The sequence below is a fragment of the Mytilus edulis genome, chromosome 8 (genome assembly GCF_963676685.1).
Source record: "Mytilus edulis chromosome 8, xbMytEdul2.2, whole genome shotgun sequence".
NCBI lineage: Eukaryota > Metazoa > Mollusca > Bivalvia > Mytilida > Mytilidae > Mytilus > Mytilus edulis.
The window spans coordinates 59,069,352-59,094,780 of record NC_092351.1 but is presented as its reverse complement, the minus strand read 5'-3'; the positions used below and the strand labels follow the sequence as shown (position 1 = coordinate 59,094,780).

The window sequence follows — 25,429 nt, the reverse complement described above, 5'->3', positions numbered from 1 at the left end:
GTGTTGTCTTATTGGAACCCATACTGCATCTTATTGTATCTATATATTTTCTGAAAAGGGTAAAAAAGGGTAATTTTTATAAATTCCCTGTAACAAAACTTTCAATTTTTTTAAAAACTAAGGATTTTCTTATCCTAGGAATAGATTTTCTCAGTCGTTATTGGCACAACTTTCGGAATTTTGGGTTCTAAATGCTCTTTAACTTTGTACTTGTTTGGTTTTATCACTATTTTTATCCGGGCGTCACTAATGAGTCTAATGTAGACGAAACGTGCATCTGGCATATCAAATTATAATCCTGGTACCTTTGATAATTGAGTTCAATTTATATCAGTCTAGGTGATTTATTTAAGGCAATATGCGGACATGACGTAATATTGTTTAAAATTTGTGTCTTTCTTTCTGTTCCACAGACACTACTATGTTTAGTCACGGTTACTTTTGCAACTGATTGGAAATGTCCAGATTCATCACAGTGGCAATTTAGAGCAAAAGGATTGTGTATGGCAAGTAATCCATGGTATTACTGCCTATTCGACGAAAATCGTTCCACCTATAGAGAATTGTGTGCCGAGAAACAAGCCTTTCATAAACCAGGTGAAAATATTTTTTTATTATTTCCAACGAAGACTCCAAATACATTTAAATATTTAGCGAAGAGTACAAAAACTCACCTGATTATGGCAATTTTGCAGATATCTAGTTTTAGATGGAGTTAATGCATACGTATACCAATTACTTAAATTAAAAAAAAATAGATTGATGAAATTAATATTTTCCTGTTCGGACTGTTGTAAACTAGTAGTTTTTAGCCCTTTATAACGTAATTTTCGGCATAAATCGAACTAATGATCTATGTTTTGACCTTGAATAGTAATTTTGTTCACGTTTTGACTTAGAGGGATAGTTCATACCACATTTTCTTATTTCTTATATAACTAGTTAAACAGCACTCCATCATCACCCTGTGTATATTGTAGTCGTATCAAAGTCATCTTATCTTAAGGAGCTTTGTTGTCTTTTAGTTTCATCTTGATAAAATGATACAACCTTTTGATACAAAGGCTTTTTTCACTTAATTGTGTGTAGTTATCATTTGGTTGGCTGTTAACACATACATTATATATGTGAGACGATGCCATGCATTAATGGTTTGTAATAAATTCAGAAATTATAAAACATCACATAGACTAAAAAATTCTGAACAATACAAATGTGTATCAACTACATCGTGTGCTCTGTCTGAATTAATTTCCGAATACAACAGCTTCTATCCGAAATGGTATTTAGTTCTTCAGTAAGTCTAACTGTTCTGAAAATACTTAAAATAATAGACGGACACACTATTCCCGTCTGGACTTGAGAACAACCCATTCTAAATTCGTTTTTCTCTAGCGCTTGGATGGACTGTCAATACAAAAAAAGTACACAAATAGTTATAATATCTTTAATGCATTACATTCAAAATATATACACGTATTGTTTGTGTCGGTTTTTTTAAGGTTATAAATACGTAATCACCGGAAATATTAATGGAAAGTCTTGTGAGAAACGCCGTTTTCAACCATTCAAGTCTGGAACCACCGGAAATAGTGACTGTATCTTCCAAAAGACACCTTGCAATGGGGAGGGGCAAATCATTTATGGTAACGGCACTTCAACAACCGACATTTCCTGTCGTTGCGACTATACTAATGGTTTTGCCTTTGTTAACACGCCAAGAAATGAGTGTTACTGCAATCAATTTGACGAGGACTGTTCGTGCTACAGGAAGTTATGCAATGAGATAGAGATACTTACACCTGGTATGTTAATTGAGAGGTTATTTTTGATTGTAACCAACTCTTAAATGATACCTATGAAATGATAAGTTTTAAAAAATACACTTAAAGCATTACATGGCATAGTACCATAATCAACACATCCGGTTTATTCTGTGAAGGCAATAAAAAAAAATATCACTTGCCTCGGACATATTGCATAGCAGTGCAAGATAGCAATATATTTGTTACTGATACGAGTGTGTTTTGAAAAATCATATTTATTTTATTTAACATTGAATGCTACAATTGACCTTACACTATATATCTATAAGTGTTTAGACAATCTGTTTCAATATGCTATTGATTTTTGCTATTTGTTAAAACATACTGTTTTGGTCCAATGAGTCGGTAATATCAAAATTAGTCCGAGGGGAATAATATATTAATCCTAACATGAATTGATAAAATTATGATAAACACCTACTCAGCGGCCTATAACTGTAGATACATTTATATAGTATAGATTTGTAGAGAACAGCTAACATTTATCAATGCTCTTCAACTTTGTACTTGTTTGGCTTTATAAATATTTTGATATGAGCGTCACTGATGAGTCTATTATATGGAGACGAAACGTACGTATGGCGTACTAAATTATAAGCCTGGTACCTTTGATAACTTTGTTTTTCAAAACATCTGTTATGAAACAATGCTTTATAAAGTCAAAGTCATCAATTATAATTTTAATTCAATTTTTCTGAAAAAAAAATATTTTCCGTTCGTTTTATATATACTGTACTTTCATTGTATCACCTATATCCTGATAGCAATTTATCTAAATAACACCTCTGAACTGCTATCAATGTTGGATTTTGGGCAATTCTCCGTATAAATACTTTACCGTTGACTTCACTTCTTTTTTAATTAGCATTAGAGTATCGTATTTTTGTTATACTTTTCCCCGGGGATAGTGTTAATACATATATAGAACTCCAAACTAATACTTTTACACGTGTGGTTAGATATAATTCACACAAAAATAGTTTTGGATGTATATCCTGCATCCTTCGCTAAAAATTACCAAAGGACACTATATGCATTTCATGTTCGTGTGTTTCAGTCGTAAATTGAGCTAATAATACCCTGGGGTGTCAAAGAAATTAAATTGATATTGTTTTCCTGTTTTCGTCGATATTTAATTAATATAATGAACTGTTTTAAAAATAATGTTGACCTTTTCATTATGTTCAGTTAACTGTGATGTAGCAATCATTCACAGGCGTGTATTTTTTTCTTACCGTTTCAAATGTCTGTTTGAAATATAAAAACCTTATATGACAGCTAAATCTTCAAATTACAGTACGCTCATGCCAGGATAGTGAATATGTTACACACATGTTTTATAACTTCATATCTGTTCTGAAGTTGAAACGAATTATGTTTATAATTATAGCCTTTGAAAAAAAATTCGTGATTATATAATAGAACACATATTAGATATATTTATTTTACCTCTATAGGATATATGTTGATGTAGTAGATAACTAACATAAGTATCAGGTAAAACAGTTTGCACTGGGAAAGAGAAATTATTGTCATATAAACAGAGAGAAAGACACATTTTCCCTCAAATGTAAACCCCTTGTCTCTTTTCTTTCATTTCTGTACTATAATTCTATCTATTTAATAAATATCATTTGCGTGCGTGCGTAACACCAGTTACGTGTAAAGGGATTAGTAAAAAGATACCTTGAATTAGTATATATGATATATCAATTATCAAAAAAGTATTTCTTAAATTCCAACTGACTGTTCGATATCTATGACAAACTTAATCAATAAATACATTTTTGAAAAAGATTCGCAAAGAAATATATGTAAAGCATGTCACATGCATGTGATTATAGTATTAACAATGACCGAAGATCATTTATCAGCTGCATGTTTATAATTTGCTTTGATAGCACTTACTACTAAATTGTAGATTACGACTGTTTGAGCATAGTGCTCGCCGTTGGTGATTTTAGATGTCCACGATCAAACGTGCTACGGTAAGTTTTTTTTAATCTTTTTTATTTGTGTGTAGAGATGTTTTTGTGTATATGAAAGCTTACTTTAACTTTGCTAATTTAAATAAATGCCTTATACATTTCGAAGTGATAAAAGATATGAAAGGTTGAAATAAGTCAGGCCAAACAAAATGGCAGCACTTTTTGTTTGTAACAGTAAAACAACGAGAATACAGGAATGTGAATTCGACAAGGCCTATCAAGCAAATTGACGGTATGTAGATAACTGCAGCCTCAACATTGGGAAATCACATTACAGTAATGAATCTATCGCAATTAATTAATCGGAAATTTACAGAAAGACTGAATGTGACTTACTGATTATATTGTTTAGATTTTTCAGATGGTGTTAAATTTCAAAATGACCGTTTTGCCTTTATTTAGACTAATATTCGTTTACGAGTGCTTTTTTTTCTTTTTCTTTTTTGATGCGTGACGGTAGATATACAGGCTATATCGACATGTTTTGTTTTTGAGGTTGTTATAAGGAAATCCTTTTGTAGATCACCTGACCCAAAAGAGGCAATTGAGCTTTTCCATGACTTGACGATAATCGTACGCCGTCGACGTCTGTAACTTTAACAAAGAACTTCTCCACTGAAACCACTTGGCAAACTTGAATGAAACTTGGCTTACCTCATCCTTATGGTATCTAGTTTTATAACAAATGTATCGCATGACGCTGCCAATTAAGCAGATAGCCAACATGACAAAAAATATAACATTTGACAAAAGGCAGATTTTTTTACTGATATCGCAAATGTTTTTCAAGTCGAAATATATCTGCTCTGAAACTTTCGAACGCATAGCACGATCAGTTGTTGGGTTTCTGCCCCTGAATAAGTAAATGTAGAGACATTTGCAGTTTGTGGTTATTCACATGAATATAATAATAGGTAGATATTAACTGTAAACAGTAAAAATGATCAGCAAAGTCAGATCTACACTTAGGACAACATGACACAAATTATCAATTGATTCTTGAAGGAGCAATAGCCCTTTCAATTCAGTGTTTACCAATTGATCGTAAATGTTTGTTATCTTTTACAAAAATCTTCTCCTCTCAAACTGATGGACAAAATCAAACCAAGCTGGGCTTATATCAGCCTTAGGGTATCTACACATGAATGCAGTTCTAACCTGTGCAAAAGTTAACATAGAGCAGACTTGTTGACTGCTTTCCAAGTTAGTTTAAGAACTTTCAAACAGACAAGCAAGTTAACTTCGTCATTGGAAGACGACATCTATATTTGCCTTTTGAACTGCTACAGTCCTATTGACAAGTCTGCATCAGACCAGACCTGTAGACAAGTCAACCAGCCTTTGGGACAGGTCTGCCTGTGACACATAACCATGTTTAAGACTTTTCATATTATGCCTCTGCTTTTATTTTGTAAACAATAATTGAATTGTATTTTTTTCTCAGTACGTCACAATACTTTACTCGCTAGACTCTATAGATATGCAACATTATTTTTTTCATTTCATATTCTTATATACATTAAACAATGGCTATAAATTTACACAGTTTTGAACACATGCAGCTATTATAAAGGAACATATTTTTTTTTATTATAAGCCGGATAAAATTATGCAAATATGGTCAGTTTTGATTGATGTGGTAAATAATTTTGTATAGGAGCTAGTCTGAGATATAAAAACTATTGAAATGTTGTTGCCAGGCAATATTTCTAATAAAAAGAGGACATGATAGAAATATAAATTGAAGCAGACAAAAACGCGTATTCATTGTGTTCCAATATTGTTGATTGGAATTATTATGCAGCCATATAAATTTACAAAATAAAGTGCAAATATAGTCAGTTATGGTTGATGTGGTCAACTAATTCGGTTATAGTAGTCGTGTTTTGTTGTGAGACAATATTTTTAACAATAGGAGAACATGCTGATACTCTTATTTGATGCAGACAACATTTTGTATGCATTGTATTCAAATACTGATGTCATTTGTAAAAAACATTAATACATCATCACATAAACATATTGCTGACTTATTATGCGGCTTTAAAGATTTATAGATAAATCAATTTATCAAAACTACTGAAATTTTGTTGCAAAACGATATGTTTTATAAAAAGATGACATGCTGAAAGTATAAACTGTGTAGTCATTGTGTTTCAATAGTGCTGTCATTAGTATAATACAAGCCATCCTGATATAAAAAGTGTCGTAACTTATATTATTGTATAGTAATATAATATTTCCAACAGAAAGTAACCAAAAGTTAGCGTGCAATAAATTCTATTATTGCACTAGTGCAATAAGTCTTCAAAATTCATGACGGCATCAATGACAAAATATTAGTTTAAACCAATTTTTACTTTCAAATATTATATTGCTATACAATAAAAGGGTTATTGCATGAATATTGGGGAATATTGTTCCCCGTAGAACATATATTGCACTCGCAAGCTCGTGCAATATAAAATTCTACTCGGGACAATATTCCCCAATATTCATGCAATAACCCTATATTATTTACAATGAGGCTACATGTCCATAGTTTTACATAATATAATGCAGATATGGTCAGTTTAGTTGATGCGGTCAAATATTTTGTTTTGTCCGTGTGTGTCTAAGGTATCAAAACTACTGAAATATTGACGCGAGATAACCATGATAACATTTGGAATAAAAAGAGGATAGACTGGCAATCTAAATTGTATGGGACAACATTTTGTCATTCAAACAATTTCTTAAATTTGCAGGTTGCTATACAAATAAACATAATAAAGTGCAAATATGGTCAGTTAAAAACTACTGAAAATTTTACGTATCAAAAAGTAATATCACAAAAATACTGAACTGCGTGAATACGGAAAGGCCTTTACCAAATGGCAAAATCAAAAGATAAAACAAATCAAACGAATGGACAATAACTATCATATTCCTGACTTGGTGCAGACATCTTCTTATGTAGAAAAAGTTGGATTGAACCTGGTTTCATAACGTTTTACTTGTCATTTGTATGAACACCGTATCAAATACCATAATAATGACAACGAACAAAACGACATTGATATGAAAGAAATTTCTTTGTTTTCCTAAATGGAAGATTATACACTCAAAAGAAGAAGTATACTAAACAACAAAATTATTTTCTTTTACAATAGGTCATTCTTTTGAAGAATCGACCAAGACGATATCATGTATCAATAAAATATGCTTCTAGGCATGCTTCTACAATAATGGCATGTGTTAGGTTATTACTTTCCTTGATAATAATGCCCTGCAAGAATGACTTCAATATTAAATTCCTTTGATAGTTTGTTGTTGCCTCTTTGGGAATTTATTTTGTTTAAATTCAAACTATGATAGGTATACACATATCTACATTGACGCGCATTTACACTTGTAAGGTTTGTTAATTTATCGCTACAATAAATACTGGTGGAAAGCAGATGGTCGTAACGTAAAATTACGGTTAGCCAAAAATGAGAAACAACTCAAGTGATTTTTTTTTTATTTTTCAATTTTTGTGCAGTGAAAGGTTCATTCGAGCCAAAACTGCTTGTCACATACACACCAATCATGAGTGCGTTGGTATTGCAATATAATTGATTACATAAATTATTCGATTTTTTTGTAAAATAGTCATTCAAAAATTAGAGCATGATGGTCGTACCTTTACGTGTGATGGTCGTTACGTCAACTATAGTATTTAAAATGATGATTGTAACCGACACAATATGGTCGAAATTTTTGAAAGATCATTGTAACTCGAGTATTTAGCCGAACTTTTATGAAATCAGTTTATGGTATGCAGAAATTAAAACATACACATGTTATGGTCTATTCTAATCGCCCATCATTTAGGAGTAACGGTGAGAACTGGTCAACTCGCAGAAAGCCAAATAGTATGTCCGTGTTCTGAATGTATAAATTTTCTACTGTATATTCAGCCATACAATGGTTCAATACACGTGTATTCCCTTATATTTGTGTTTGAATTATTTTCTCATTTACTACTCTTTATTATCTGCAATCATGTCGACAGATGTGATAATTGAACGTAGAATTCAAGAGTAAAAGATTAGTAGCTTGCACCCAGGATAATGTTATAAGGTAGAACTTACTGCACATACATGTACATGTGCGGATTCAAATAGTATTTATGTTATATTTTTATTTTGTATGAATATATTCGGGTTTTTATAAGATGAGCACGCTGAATTACAATATTTAGTTCTACCTTTTAATATTATCCTGGCTCCATGCTACTCAAACATGCATTTGCTTTAATTATTAAATTCCGTTTGTATAGCAGAAAGCACTGTGAAATAGATATTATCAACCTCCTACGTTTGAGGCTTACACAACATTCATTGTAACCCAATGTACTCTGTATTCCAACCCATTTCAAGGAATACAAGCCGAAAACTCCGGTGGATCTCCTTCGGCACATATTATTAGTTAACGATTTGATTTCATTCAACACATTAATTAATGAACTGCATGTACGTGTCGCTAAGATGACGGCTATGATATTAATCCTCCGTGTTCTTTGCTCTAACGGGTGTTTGCATGATTTCAACGGAGGCAAAATGACATTGTACCAATAGATGTATTAAGGATATGTAACGAATACGAGTTGTAATGATACATGAACTTCGTCATGGTACAGGCAATAACTGTGCACTTATGATCAGCTTTTCTTTACCAAAAGACAATACGAATTCAAAAATTCCAGGCTAAAAATGAAGCGTTTGTTCTTTAATTCATGTACGAATATCATCAACGGTACCAACCTTCATGCACCAGATGCGCATTTCGACAATATATATCTCTTCAGTGATGATTGTGGCCAAAAAATACGCACCTGCAACGTCGCGGGTATGGTCTAGTTTCCATAACGGCCTCCTTAATTTATCAATTATTTTTTTATCTTATTTTGATTCCTACCTAACGCTATATCCACTTATAAAATCAATTTTAAAGTGTAGATTTTTCTTTTAATTTTCCTAAGTACCTCCACAATAGTTTAATAAAAAAATCAATAGCGTACTGTTTTTTTCAAGTGAGGTCAAACTTTTGTAGTCAAAATGATTTGATACATTTTGTGCTTTTTTTTTTAATTCTAAATAAGAATTACCAGAAACACAGCTGTGTATATTGCTTTAAGATAAATTATCCACTTTTGAGAAACATTTTTTTTTAATGTAACCGCTTACAACTATTTGACTCTTGGTTTATTTTATATATTATTCTTTATATAGCGGCCGTTTCAATTTATTTATAGTTAGTTTCGTTTGATTCGTTTTACTTTCTCCCGTATAACACTTATAGGTAACCCTGTTATAAACACTTTTCGTTTTTATTATTTGATGAATATTTTTTATCAAAATTCCAAAACTCTTTTAAGTTTTGAACTGGTAAGTGTTAAACGGACCGAAATTACTTTATTATACGTTATTAGTAAAAAAAACAAGACCGCACAAATGTATCATATAACATATTCATATAATAAAAAAAAGCGGCGTGGTTCAATATCTTACTGCACGAAAATAGAAAACTTAACTCCAGGGTTGTTTCCAATTTTCAGCTAACTGTAACTTTGTTTTACGACCATCCGCTTACCATCAGTGAATAGATGGACTTTATTATATACGTGAGATTAGTTTAAATGTAAAACTTTCAATAACACTTTTCAAACAAGCCACATTTAGCAAATTCGTTTGTGAGCTTTTGAAAATCTTATTGATTCACACTGAACAGGAAACCATAATGTGACCTATATATCACAGGACATTGTGCTCTGTGAGTATACGTGTCGGTTTCAATCTATGTATACCTTTAACTCTATTAAATGGTATCTTAATATAATATGATTTTATTTTATAACATGAAATGTATGTACCTAACACTGAGGTCGGCGGGGGAACAGGGAGGGCATAGAAATCAATCCGTTTTGTTATGTTTTTAATGTATTGCCTTTCAAAAACAGAATTCCGAATATTTCATTTACTTAAAAAATAATTAAAAGTATAAATGCTTTGCCGCGATGAAAACTGCAATTACAAAGAGAATAAATACATAGCACCCCATCCATCAAACTGAATTGTTACACTTATTTACTTACACGGTGACTTAATTAACTTAACAATTCATTTGTGTCTTACTTCTTGTAGTTACAGTAGTTGTATTTGTCTTGATATACATTTCTAAGTTCATATCTAGATTAATTACATGCGATGAGTTGCATTTTACATTCCAAAAGAACGCATATGGGTTATAAAAACAAGAATGGATTAGAAATGAATGTCCAATTGAAGTGTGGTCGAAAAAAAATATGATGCCAATTGTACAAATCGTTGTAGAAAATGATATTTGTTGACGATATATAAGTCAGATAATGTATATTTTATAATTGGTCTTGTCGTAGAACTCACCTCTTATCTGTGTTTCAGGATTGCGTTAAGAAAAGCGTAGTTCGGTTTTTCATTTAATCAATCATGACACCCCGGTGCGGTTTTCGATACACAACACCTTAAATATGCATCATCTATAACATGTATAACTTAATCTGGCACGGAAGTATTATGACCACGTCCATTTTTCATGTTAACTAGATTGTGGTCCTAGGACTGGTCAGAGCAGTTTTCAATCATGTCACAGGTTGTTTTTGATTATCCAGTTAACTAGCTGTACAAGTTAGAACTACAGACATCTGTAGTTATGAATATGTATCCAATTTTTCTGAACATTATCCAAAATGGCCGCAATGGTTAAAAATATAACATAGGGTAAAATGCAGTTTTTGCCTAATATCTCTTACACCAAAGCATTTAGAGCAATTTTGACATGGAGTTGAAATGTTAATGATGGCAAGATGTATCTGCTCTGAAATTTTAGAAATTACCAGTAGTTAGGTTGATGCCCCTGAATTGTTAATTTAAGGGTTGCAAGTGTTGGTTATTATCTTGAATATTATAATAGATAGCGGTAGAGATGGACTGCTAACTGTAAAACTGTTCAGGAAAATATAAGATCCACAAATAAGTCAACATGACAAACATAGTCAATTTACACTATAAGGAGACATTGGCATTTAAAGTAAATTTTCACAATGTATTCATAAATTTTTAAACAAATCTTCTCATCTTAAACTACTGGATCAAAATGAACAAAATTTGGCCTAAATCATCTTTAGGGTAATTAGTTTCATAAATGTATCATATGACCCCCGCCTATCAACCATGATGGGCGCCAATTATATGGGGAAACTTAAAAGAACAAAATTCTAATAGTCACAACTTAAAACTAATCTAAATAGTGATATGGGGTCTTCAATAACTATTTTAGGACTTTAAAAGGGTAACCTGCTTTGAATTTACCTACTAGGAATTTTGAAGTTTATTATAGGTGTTTTGCTTGACAGTGCCGAGGACAAACACGTCATTTAAACATAATTGTATTAATATTTTACAGATTTGATTCCTCTTTTCCAAGCAGAGAAACACACATAGCCACAAACAATAGTTCATTAGGTATGTGGATAACGAGTGAAACATGTTAATGCTGATCTTATAAACACTTTTTTCCAAAGAACTTGCTAAAGTGATAGACATTTTAAAAAAATAAACAAACGGACTTTTACAAAAGCACTTGTGGTGCTGTTTACTATTTTCTTTTCTTTTTTCTGATTTTTGTTCATTGTTTTGGACATAGATGTTTTTTTATTGTTTGAGATATTTAACATATGTCAGTTCAACAATGTTTATAGCCTTGTATAGCTCCCATTACGGACAGGTCTTCCTCATTGTCAAAGTTCGCATGGTGACCTCTTGTTATTAAACTCTATGTTGGAATGTTTTCTCATACGCATTTATACATTTTGTCATACCACATCTGTATATTCATTCGTTTAACTTATACACGTCGATACAGTGTACTCACTTACAATGTATTCTTCTATAATGTAGTGTGTGAAAAGTTGGCCTAAATCATGTTGATATTGTATTGATGGCAATACATGATGTTAGTATATAGAAATAACATGAACAATGTTAAGGGTATACTTAAAAATCTTATCTAAAAAAGAATGACAACACCATGCAAACACATTGGTCAAATTCAAAAACAACAATAACACTAAAGACTTCTCAACACAAATCCAACAAAACACTGGGGTAAACAAAGGTGCATTCTGTTGATAACACTAGTAATATCAGCTCTTGGTTTCGGATTTATACAATTTTAAGGAATCATTACATGTTTATCAACTGGTATCATTGTCAGTTATTATCATTGATTTTTTTTATTTAACCTCATATATGTTTCATTCCAGAGAAAAATATTGTAATACATCAAGCTCATTATACAGCAGCAACTGTAGTTTTAATCACCCTTCATTTATGTACGTAAATTTGTGATTAGGGAAATCATACATGCAAGCTTATACTAAATTATGATATGTATTGTTGTTCAGCTTCCTGTTTGTGTTGTGTTTAGTTTATACCTTCAAAATTTGCAATGTGGTGGCACTAATTTGATAAGACCTTGTTAAATACTGACAGTCGTGCTATATATATTTTCAATTTGTGTCATTCAAATCTAATTATAAAGGAAATAACATGTAGATTTATACATCATTTACAAAAGAGGAAAATATAGAACATAACGAATCCGTTCATATTTCCATTTGGTATTAACAGTGGTCAATTAACATCTTCATACCCGATATATTGTATTCATACACGGCTAAAGCTAGTACAATACATGTGTGGAACTTCAGGATTTTTTATTAAACATAAATCTATCTGTCGTACCGGTATTCCGTTTACATTGTGAGTTATATTGAAAGATTGCCTCTATGAAATAATTGTGAGTTGTGTTGACGGATACTTTACCAAATAGTTTGTATTCAAAAAAATTAAGCTTGTGTCTACAATTTTCTTTAATCAAATCGAAAATAGTACATACGAATCTTCCCAACAATTAGAAGTACTGTGTTAAAAAATACTATCAGGGACAAAAAAAAACAAGTGACAAGACATAAAATGTAAACGTTTTGCCTCAACCTTTTCCCTTCATATTTTTATCTCCACTGGTTTTTTTTCAGTGATCGTCGCTCTCGTTTCCTACTTACTTCTTGGTGGACTGTTTGTAAAAAAATACGGTAAGTTTTATAACACCATATGTTAATATCGCTAAAATGACAACACTAACATTCATCACAAAGAATTGCACATAGGTAACTTGTATCACTATATTCCCTGAATGATATATTTTTAGAAATACTCGAACACGTATATGTTAACGTACATATTTAATAAATATATATATAAATTAAGAAACATTTACTTTGGTCTGACATTTCTGTTTTTACACAATATTCACTTTTTAAGAACACACAAAAAATTCCGTAATATAAGAGGAAAATTGCAAATAATTAGTTGAAGATTTTGTGTCAAAAAACGAAAAACCATAGAACGCAACATTGAATTCACAGATTTCTTCCCCTATTATGACGAATTTCTTGATTGGGTCCTTTCAATGTAAATAAAAATAGCAAGACCATGATTTAAAACAAAAGTATTACACTCAAGAGTATTATGATTGTTGTGAACTTACTTATTTATAAAAAAAAAAAACGGGTCCTAGAGGGTAAAATCTTTCATGGGGTTCACAACAAGTATTTTTCTCATTAAACAATTACCACACCTTTATACGGAAGTTACGATTTTATGCAAGCAACATGTAAAATACAATAGTTTATTATCAATACACAATAAATATACAACACAGTTTATTTACCCACAGGAATATGCGAATAAATAATAACAAATGAACAACCAACGTTAATGTGTTTGAATTGCCGATCGCTCTATATTTCATAGGGGAAACTACGATCTACAAATAGGTGTAAATTGTATGCTGTTTACCATTTATAAAATCTGAAACAAGTTAACTATCAATCTTTGTGTGCATGAAACAGCTTCCCTCTTCAAAACTATATAAAAAATTACTGGACGGACGTTGACGTCACCAATGGGAAAGTGAAAGTACGGGAATAAATATAACGTTGTGTTTTCACAACACTGCCCCCCATCCTTTTTAAAAAGCATGTCGCACTCGAAATTAAAACATTACCTATATGTACATTAATTGCAGTAAACAAACTCATCATTTACGACACGGAAAATACACAATATGCAAAATTTCAATTTTTTTTAAATATTTCTCCTATAAATGCATATTCATAAAATATGAAATATAGCAATATCAACACAATTAAACATTAAGCAATAAATATATATTGTTCAAATAATTTCAAATTTCATTTATACAGTTTATTAATAGGTGACTTATACGGAAAGAACACAACACTTTTGATCTTCCTATTTTCTTTTCCCAATTTCTCTTCTTCTTTGGCGATGGTTAGATTATTTCCGCTTCTGGATGTCTCTCATGGCAAGTACATGTACGAAGTATTTAGGTGGAATAACTCCATCTTCATTTCCAGCACAAAGAATTACATTATTGGCTGACCGGAAAAAACTTGAACTCATCTGCTTAAGCTGTCTCTAGATTTATAAAGATAATTACTTCACAGGATTGTATCCTGCCACTGATGACTCCTTTTTCTCCTGGTTCTCATGTCGTTGATGTGGTTTCTTTCCATTTTACTTAAACCTGTGTGTTTGATCTTCTCCAAAGAATTATAGTAGGTTTCATGAATAACCATAGGAACTTCATTGGCATTTAATTATGGGTTTAATTCAAGATCCTATACGTCAATACTATGTCCTTGGTTTGCTCTGATTTTTATTTTTCCTGTTTCCTTATCTGGCTCCATATGCAATCTCTTCTTGCCGTTTGTTCCCACAATTTGTTTTACATCTTCAAGGTCATTATCCCGTAGATTGCTTTGCCTTTTTCGAATTTCATCAACATAAAGAAAACATACTGGTATCACTTTATATCCCTGTCTTTCTGTATCATGTCTTAAAATAAATGATAGTCCATGTGATAGCTGGATGTCTGACTTTTCTCCCCATGATCGTTGATGTCTCCTGTCTTCACTTGGTGATAGTCTCTTCTATTGTAACCCTGACCTTACTGGTAACTATCATTGTTGACAGAATGTCCTTCATATCGTTGACCTCTCACATGAGCATCTCTTCTATCATCATAACTCTGATGGTGTTTACCTCTGTCTTGATTGTAATGTACTTACTGTCTTTTGTTGTACCGTTGATGTCGCTGATCTGTCACTTGAACCTGAAAGTTGTCCCATTTTTCGTTAAATGCCTGTCGTTGTTGACCTTTTCCTCTGTTGTAGTATTTAGGTCTGTAATCTTGTTCACGTTGGTTTTTACTGAAGAAAACTTGTCCTTGGTCTTGTTGTGCATCCCATTTCATATTTTCATTATCAATACCTTGTTGGTTTATGTCAATTCCTTGGGGACATGAGGCGTGACTGTTGGGGACATGACTGGTTTTGGGATGCAGCATCAGTAAAATAACCAAGATTATCCTTTATGTATTGTTCAGGCAGACTTATATCAGCTATGTTTCTTGCTTCTGATTGTCCAAAGTTTAGCTTCTTGATATGATCTGGAATTGACACCAAACTGATTCCCATTCAATTTTGCCATTATAAACAGGAAGTATATGTTGTGGTTCATTTGATGACAAACGACTCATATTCGATACTTTGAAATATGTGTTTCCTGGACAACGATGTCTATGGTATCCCGAGTTCATAATATCAACAGTTACTCTTTGATATTCTGTTCCTCTATCTGTTTGTATAATTTCTGGAGAAAAATATGTCTGAGGTTAAGCATAATTACTTTTATTATGAGTATAGTCAGGCATACTTCTAAGGGAATGTCTTGTGTAGGTCTCCGGGTATCCGATAAGTCTTTCATGATGCGTACTATCAGAACTTTGAGATGTTGACTGTCTATGATCAAGGTAAGTATCAACATACTGATATCTGTCTACTTCAGAATAGTCCATTTTCTGCTGTTTGTGTCTATTCATTTCGGACGTCTCCATTTGAACAGTGCTATTAGTGCTTTGATGTTCTCTATTGCTTTGACCAGATGTTCTGTTAAATTCCTGTCGTTCAGAGTGATCAGTTCTCCAAGTACTTGAATTTTACCTCATGTCCGAGTGAACAGTATTCCATGCATTTTGATATACATCTCTGTTATCTGACTTACCAGTACTCCAAGTTCTTTGATATGTTTCTCTATTTTCAGATGGAACAGTATGTTCTGTACTTTGATTATTTTGTCGCATATTGTCAATTGGATTGTTAGTATGTAAGGTACTTTGATGAGCCTATTTATTTCCCATCTATGAATTGTATCCCCGTGTCTCATTGTGGTTATATCTACTTCATTATAACTATCATTATGTCTTGGCATGGCACATTCATCAGCGAAAATTGGTGTATAACCTCTAGAAACACAGGCCATTGCTTCAACTTCATTTGTTGCTGAATTTTGGTGTTCGTTTTCTCGATTTTTATTCAATATGTGTGAATCCGATACTGAACCTAAACAACTTCTTGGTTCATATAAATTTTTAATTCTTTAAACCGTAGGTAACTGACGAATTCTGAGCATCACTCTTATTCAAATGTAAACTATTGCACGAACGTCGAAATTATATAACTAAACACGATACTTAAATCATGGTTTACTCAATATTATTCGCGTCTGAAAAATTTACAAACCTAAAAGCTAATACAACCTTGAAAGGTTTTGAAATGTTTATTGAAATACCAAATACGATCATTTACAAAAAAAAAAAACACCTTCAAAACCAATAGCTAAAACAGCTATAAAAAGTCCAAAAGTAATGCTAGCCCTACAGTTAAATTTCAAAACCTAAATACGCTTTGAAAAATTTTGAAACACCCTAACAAATCAGCGGAACACGATATTTCAAAACCAAAAGTAAAAACTGCCTTGAAAAGTTTTGAAATTAAATGACACGAATACGATATTTCAAAACCAAAAGCAAAATACGCTTTGATAAGTTTTGAAAGCTAAATAACGCAAAGTAAAGGGGAAAGATCAAAATCAAAACCAAATGCCAATGATTGCCTTGAAATATTTTGATACGCGGGAAACGCGGGATAAAAGGACAAATTTCATACACCAAAGCAAAACACCCCATACAACGTATAGAAATTTAAGATGACGGCACTTAAAATTAAAGGCCAAAACAGCTTTAAAAAGTTTAAAATTCGGTAAAATATCACGACAAGTTTCCGAACGAAGAAAACAATACCAAAACCTAAAAACTGCTTTGAAAAGTTTTACAATCTTTAAATAACACAATTTTAAATTAATCCCATAGCTGTCACCAGATGTTGTGAACTTCCTTATTTATGAAACAAACGGGTCCGAGCGGATAAAATCTAACATTTTCAACAAGTATCTGTCTCATTAAACAATTACCACAACTGTATACGACAGTTACGATTTTATGTAAACAACATGTAAAAATACAATACTTTATTATCAATACACAAAATATATACAGCACAGTTTATTCATACAGGAATACGCGAATAGATAATAAGAAATGAACAACCAACGTTAATGTGTTTGAATTGCCGATCGCGCTATATTTAATAGGAGGAACTACGATCTATAAATAGGACAAAGTATATATTTAGAACCTGATGCAAAGATCAGTCAAATACTATAGTGTGTAAAAATTATGCTGTTTACCTTTTATAAAATCTGAAACAAGTTAACTATCAATCTTCGTGTGCAAGAAACAGCTTCCCTCTTCCAAACCATGCAAACTATATGAACAATGGCTGGGCGGAAGTTGACGTCACCAATGGGAAAGTGAAAGTACGGGAATACATATAACGTTACGTCGTGTAAATTGTACTTGCACAACAATGATGTTATGTCACTATATAGTCGTATTGAACCTGATACATACCCAACTGTAAAACAATCTAATAATACAAAGGACTTTAATAACACGGTACTTTCGTCGTACTTACTCGACTTTGCAATTTATATCAGAATTTTGTTGCATTAATTGATAGGACAGTGCTTGCATAACGTCCAGTGCTAAATATTGCGTTTATCATAGAGACGAGAAATTCTTAATAATAACAATTAAAAGGTTGTGAAAGTAAAATGTTAATGATAGAATTATTTTAAAGCTGAAAAAAAAACACACTATGCTTAATAATAACAAATGTTATCAATGGAACTAACCCTGCAGACCACTAAGCTAGATATATACATCAATGAATATTGTTTCACAACACGCACACCATACAAGTTAAAAGCCAATTTCCGACTGAACGTGGATGTTTGTTTAAATAGCCACAGAGCAAAACATGAACTAAATATCAGCAACAGATTTGACTGATATATAGGTGAAAACCAGGCTTATTAATATTGCTATACAGTCGTAATTTCGTGGGGGTAGGGGGGGGGGGGGGGTCGGGGTAATTTCAATTAATAAGATCGTATTGATTTCTAGCTTCTGCATTTTTTCTCCAGAAGACTTATTGAGATCGGAAATAGAGACCAGAGTAAACGAAAGACTTGCTGAAATTGCACAAGGTACATGTGAGGAGTAATTATTGATATGAATACTAAGTTAACATGATAATTCACTAATTTGGGAAAATGTCCTGCAAAGTGTGTACGTTGAAACCCAGAAAGACCGGCTGCAAAATTATCTTGTTTACAGCCGACGCTTTTATAAAAATAAAATAATAAGCAAATACATATCATATGTGTATCAAAATTGCATAATATCTAGAAATAGTAACATAGTGAGTTGAAGATAAACAGTCACTATGATAAGTATAGCATATATACATACACGAGTATGACTATCGACTCGTCATGTATATCTTCATTTAAATAGAAGATATATAAGTTTTATTATGTTTAAAGACAACTTGTCTTTTTGATATACTATCTATTAGGTATTTTAAAACCTCCAACGTTTCATACTTATATACCAAAAAATATATCATTATTACGATAATAAACAGTGGTCAAGGATTATACATATATTTTTCAAAACTTTAAATGAACAACTACACATGAAAGCAACATCCAAAAATCAGGGGAGACATTGAACTTGTTTCACTAGTAGAAACAGTTGATATCATAAACGGGAAGAGAACAAACAAATATTATATACGAAAAAGTGGAACTTGCCTTTAAAAGTGTGACTTGTAATTCATCATGTTGTTCATAACTGTCAAACAAATAAGTAAGAGAGACGGATTTATTCAAGTTTTTCTTATTTCAGAATCCCTGTATCTATATTGTATAATTACATTTCGTGCACTTTTTGAGAATAAAATATTGTGTAAACTAAATAAGTAATACGTTATGCCACATGTTACTGGTTAATATATTTCTTGCAGAATCGACTAGTCTGAATGAGGACACTGACAAACTTCCGAAGGCAACTAGAGGTAAATACGTTCGATCAAAATGTTGTTTGATTTGAGTAACACAAACCAAACAGAAAGGCTATTAAACTAGTAACTCGAAAACAAACAGACAATGGCAATACAAAACGAAAAAAAGAACCAGACGGCGCACAACTTTACACGAAACAAAGCATTGAAAACCAATGCCTGCTCAACAAGAACCCTACCAAAACCCGATAATGATTAGGTGCATTGAATGTTTTACCAGCTCTAGTTTGTCACTCGTCATGTTACTCATGTATAAGCATACCAGTGCAAAAAATAATTATAAAGGTCTCGATCTAGGACAGATGGCAGGACTTTGAGAATTGGAACATATCTGTTGTCGTCTGACAAACACATTTTACATAACTGTAAACCAACTCGTGATGGTTTTAATATACCTTTAACAAAGATGATTTTAGCTACATCATCTTGAATATTTGTTCGTATTGCTTGTCTAGGAATATCAATCCTGTATCAAGGATATCTTGATAGCATATATCCTTCATATGTAGAAGATGAAGGTATCCAGTAACATAGAAATTAAAAGGTCACAATTGGAAAGCTTAACTTATCTCCTGCTCAACCAATCCTCAATATCAATTACTAGTAATAGATAATGGTCATGGTACGAGACAGGCTAAACTTTATCTGGTATATACCTCATATTCGATTAGATAATAATTAAATGCATTCAACATAGTCACATACCAGGACACCATCAATATAGTTTTGTATAACCTTTTGTAAGATTATATAATGTTCGGTTGCACTGAGTAGCCTATGTATCATGATGGATTTATTTTAAACGTAGATTTACTAAACATTCAGATAATTCTGTCTGGCGTACTAAATTATAATCCTGGTACCTTTGATAACTATTTACACCACTGGGTCGATGCCACTGCTGGTGAACGTTTCGTCCCCGAGGGTATCACCAGCCCAGTAGTCAACACTTCGGTGTTGACATGAATATCAATAATGTGGTCATTTTTTTATACATTTTCTGTTTACAAAACTTTGAATTTTTCGAAAAACTAAGGATTTTATTATGCCAGGAATAGATAACCTTAGTCGTATTTTGCACAACTTTTTGGAATTTTGGATTCCCAATGCTCTTCAACTTTGTACTTGTTTGGCTTTATACTATTTTGATATGAGCGTCACTGGTGAGTCTTATGTAGACGAAACGCGCGTCTGGCGTACTAAATTATAATCCTGGTACCTTTGATAACTACTCAATTCGAATATCTAACGATATATCTATTCAAGGATTGATTGTGACATTGAGTAATGTTACTGCGACTTATACATGTTATATGCTTCACCTTTTATCGTTATACATACAGATTGCTAAACCAGCCCAGTAATCAGCACTTCTGTGTTGCCTTGAGCTATTATTGATATGTTCATAATTATAAATTAACTGTTAATAAAACTTGGAATTATGGAAAAATAAGGTTTTTACCTCAGGAATAGATTACCTTAGCTGTTTTTTTTGGCAAATATTTTAGGAACTTATTGTCCTAAATGTACCACAACTTCGTAATGTTTTTGGCCTGTTAAGGATTTTTTTTTATTCGAGCGTCACTGACGAGTCTTTTGAGGACGAAACGCACGGCTGCCGTAAATATAAAATTTCAATTCTGGTATCTGTCTATGATAAGTTTATATTGTCAATACTATTGCTGACTTTCTCTGAACCTAATTTGTCATCGTGTGTTTTTATCTTTATCGTTTTTTTTAAATATAGTTGATAGACATTGGTTGGGTATGCTTTTTTATGGATTGTGTAGACCCTCTTTCGTTACTTTATTTTTCAATCCAAATGCTCTTAAAGATATTACATTCGACACATTTCATGTTTTTGATTTTTAAACTTCTTATACTTTAGACGTATTCAAGGAACATATAGTAGATTGGGAGAAAGACGATGAAAAATTCATCACAACAACAGGAACAATGATAATAGAACAAAGGCTCAAAACTGATAATTGTGTATTGGTAATTGGAATTTCGGGGAATGGCAAATCTTCTAGTTTACGACATCTTGCACTTAAGCTAAAAGACAAAGATAACTACGAGATATTACCCATAGTACTGGGACCAGTCAATATTTTAACTTTTCGTAATGTTTGGCGTAACCAGGTATTTGTTATTGATGATTTCTGTGGAAAGGCAATTATAAATGCTCAAACTGTTGATGTATGGTTTTCTCAAATAGATAAAATTTTGGAGATGAGGAGGGAAGTTGAGCATGAGAGACATAACAACGGATTCAAACTTCTTTTTGCAGCCAGCAAAGAAATTTACAATGACAAAATATTTAATCGCCTTGACTCACTTAAAAAATATGTCTTTGATTTATCAGATAAGCCTTTAAACAATGACGAAAAGCTTAAAATGATTGAACAATACATTCCAGAGGAAGCAAAATCAGAATTTGCTAAGAAACTGAATTCTGATGAAGCTTACTTTCCACTTTTATGTAAAATAGCTGAGGGTAAAAGCAATAAGCAAATAACACAGTTATTCAAAAATTTAAATGAATTCATTGAACAAAATATATTAGTTTTGCAACAGGAACATGGTTTAAAATTTTGTATAATAACATTATGTGCCTTATTCAGTAACAACTTTAAAGAAGAAATGTTAGAAGGAAATTTTGCGTGCACTAGGGACAAAGCTGCTTTCAACGAAGTTTGTACAGAATTTAATTTAGAGATTCATCAAAAGTCTGTTTTGGCAACAATTAAGCAACAATTAAAGAGTGCAGAGGACATGTATATGACAAAAACAGGAAATGTCTATCATTTCATTCATGGTGAAGTGTTTCACGTTGCAGAATTGATATGTGGCAATATAGTTCTAAACACTTTCATTAAATTTGCATCGAGCTCTGCAATCGCCGAAAGATTTTGCATCAGATCAACAACTAAATCGGAAATGAGAAATGTAATTTTGATCAAAAACGAAGAAGACGAAAAAAGATATTTCGACCGATTAATGACTGATTTAGAACAAGAAATCACATACAGTTCTTTTCATAACAGCCAACTGGGGAATCAACTGTACAGAAACAAATTTTGCATATATTGCCGAAATCGAAAATCAAAGCTAGTTCAGCTTTTAAAACAGTTAACAGAAAAACACGGTAGAACATGTTATAAGGATAATGACATTTCTGACATGAAGGGTAATGATTATGAAGACTATATAGATTTTGAAAAGCAATACCATTTTTCCTTTCACAAAATGTGCATACCTCTGATTGAATCTGCATGGGAAGGATTTCAAGATGTTGTTGAAATGTTATTAGAAATGGAATCTGATATCAACGTAACTGATAAGTTTGGTAGAACCGCTTTATTTGTGGCAAGTAAATTGTGTAAACTGGATGTTGTAAATATGTTATTATCCAAAGGGGCCGACACTTCCATTTGTGATTTTAACGGGCAATATCCTCTTCTTATTGCTTGTCAAGAAGGATATGTTGACATTGTTGAAGTTCTATTAAAACAGACAACAAACATCAATCGTTGCGATTCAAACGGAACTACACCTTTGATTGCAGCTTCAAATGCAGGTAAAAAGGGTATTTTAGAAATGTTAGTTCTGGCAAAAGCAGATATTACCATATGTAACAAAAAAGGTCAATCACCACTCTATGTAGCTGCATCACGCGGACGAAGAGACGTTGTAGAGTTTCTAATAAAAACTGGTCCCGCAGGAATTTCAAAACCAGACAATGACGGTAGATCGCCTTTACTTATAGCATGCCAAAATCGTCAACTGTCTGTAGTTGATAGTCTTATACGGGAAAATTGTGATATTTCGCAATGTAACTGGGAAAAACAATCGCCTTTGTTTATTGCTTGTGCTGAAGGCTTCACTGAGATAGTCAACTTATTAGTCAAAGGTGGGGCTGATATGGGACAACGGGACGAAGATGGTAGAACCCCTTTGTTTATTGCATGCGAGCGCGGACGAGCAGATATTGTGAAGATACTCATTGATTCAGGAGCAGCTATATCAAAAACTGATAACAACAAACGTTCTCCTTTCTATGCTGCTTGTAGACAAGGGTCCTTGGAGATCGTTAAAATGTTACTCCAAGAAGGAGCCAATGTTTCAGGTTGCACCAAATGGGGATGCACACCTTTATCCACCGCTAAAAGAGAAGAACATCATGATATCGTCAAGTATCTAAAAGGACTGGGAGCTGATGAGTTTTAAATCTATCCAACTGAAGCCAATCCTATACATCCTAAACATATAGAAACATAGCATTATATACTCAAGAAGACAGAGTACATTAACTGCTACAACTAATGAAAACATATAGAAGTGGTTGCTTTTTTGCATTATAATACTGTATGACAAATTTGCAATGAAAAATCATTTCCAATTGCAGAAACCATTCCTTTATCAAAATGGAATAATTTCAAAATATTGAATAATGATTTGGGAAATAGTCATTACAACAATTTGCTATAGTTTTGTTTATGCATCAACATTTGATAACGTGACTTTGACCATAATCACTAGATTACACTGCATTGTTTTATATTTTACACATATTTTTTTCTTCTTTTAATAGTTTATTCAGTATACTTAAGCTGAAATCTTCTCAGTTATCATTGCATATACAGTGTAAGCTGCATAATCCGACACCTGAGTATTCCAACATCCTGCATTTTCATGATTCCAAAGTATGCTTATCCTTGCAGTATTCCTCCGAACCCCTGCTATATTTAACATTTGTTCTGGTCCCTCAGTGTGTGAGATTACAGATTACACTGTACATAGTTTTTGGTCGGCATTTGATTCAAAGAATTTCAAAGAGGTGAAAATTGGCTTAATCATAAATAACATTATGCTCCTGCATTTTCGAACGTGTATTGAATAAGCCTACAAAATTATGATACATGAGTATCAAATATAAAGATACTAATGATATTATCTTACATTAAAAGTAACAAATTTAGTTTACCAGATTTGCATTTCGCCAAATAATATCTCTTTGGCAATATTCGAGAACATATTTGAAAGTTCAAAACTTATACAGATGCTCAAAAGCTGTTAAAACCTTACAAGTTTTCTATACGTTTTCTATTTGACTATCATAATATACATTGTATATATTCGTGTTTACACTTTTATGGATTTTTGTGTACATCTAGCTTACAACTGTCGTACTCTTTTATTATGTGTATTTCAAAGAACTTTTTTTCTTCTGTAAATGCAAAAATAACGATGGCAAATATCTTTCACAGATCTACTAAATTGTGTCATCTGCATACAAGCTTTCTATTTTACAAATAAATAACATGTTCTTGGATTAATTTGCACTTCCCAAAAGTGCAAATTGAAACCACACTTTTTTTACTCGTAGAATCCTAAAATTTGACAATAATGTACCTGTGGTGATAGGTATTACAATACCATTTTTTTATGTGGCTCGCCTGGTTTGGCAACTGGAGTCAAAACAGTGAAAGTTCCTGTAGGATATTTTTTTCTCCCTTAGGATATTTAAAAATCCTGCAGGAGTTTCTGAAATCCTATAGGATAAAGTCATAATCCCGTAGGATATTTTTTATATCCTATGGGATACTTAAATCCTAAGGAAATTAGTTATCCTATAGGAAATTTTATCTCCTATGGGATAAAATTAATATCCTACGGATTTAAAATCCTGTAGGATTTTCAAAAACAGTGTTAAATCCGATACGATTCTTTTATCCTATAGGAATAACATGAACGACTTTTTTTCAAAAACAAATGTCCCTTAGGATTATATGTTCTCCTAAGGGATTCATTTTGTCCTGTGGGATGTTTTGCATACGGATTACACAAAGCTATAAAAATAAAATTACAGTTTCGGCGAAGAGGGTTTTTTATGCATGGTAACACTTCAGTTTATATTTGCTAAGCAAAATATTGCAATGTTGTCTTATTTTACATGATCGTGGTATTTTTACATACCAGCTGGGAAGTGCTGTGTTCTATTAATTTTTTTTTTGAAGTAAATTTTCAATTATAGCTTGTGTTGGAGAAATGAGGCGTCAGGTTATTAGGTTATCGGAGTAATGCGGTGTCGGGCCAATGATGTGTCGGACTATATGTATATCGAATGTATTTGGTGT

At 32.3% G+C, this 25,429-nt stretch overlaps 1 protein-coding gene and 1 long non-coding RNA gene across 2 annotated transcripts; both read left to right on the top strand.

Moving 5' to 3' along the window:
* Positions 1 to 1,514: 1,514 nt before the first annotated feature.
* Positions 1,515 to 11,434, top strand: LOC139487058 (uncharacterized). Its single transcript, XR_011655730.1, has 3 exons — positions 1,515 to 1,805; positions 3,748 to 3,814; positions 11,282 to 11,434. It is a non-coding gene; the product is annotated as an uncharacterized lncRNA (long non-coding RNA).
* A 7,770-nt stretch (positions 11,435 to 19,204) lies between these two features.
* LOC139484226 (uncharacterized) lies at positions 19,205 to 23,628 on the top strand. The gene is made up of 2 exons (XM_071267960.1): positions 19,205 to 19,283; positions 21,178 to 23,628. Exons 1-2 carry the CDS (start codon positions 19,205 to 19,207, stop codon positions 23,517 to 23,519), a joined length of 2,421 nt encoding a protein of 806 aa, XP_071124061.1. The 3' UTR covers positions 23,520 to 23,628.
* The last annotated feature ends 1,801 nt before the right edge of the window (positions 23,629 to 25,429 follow it).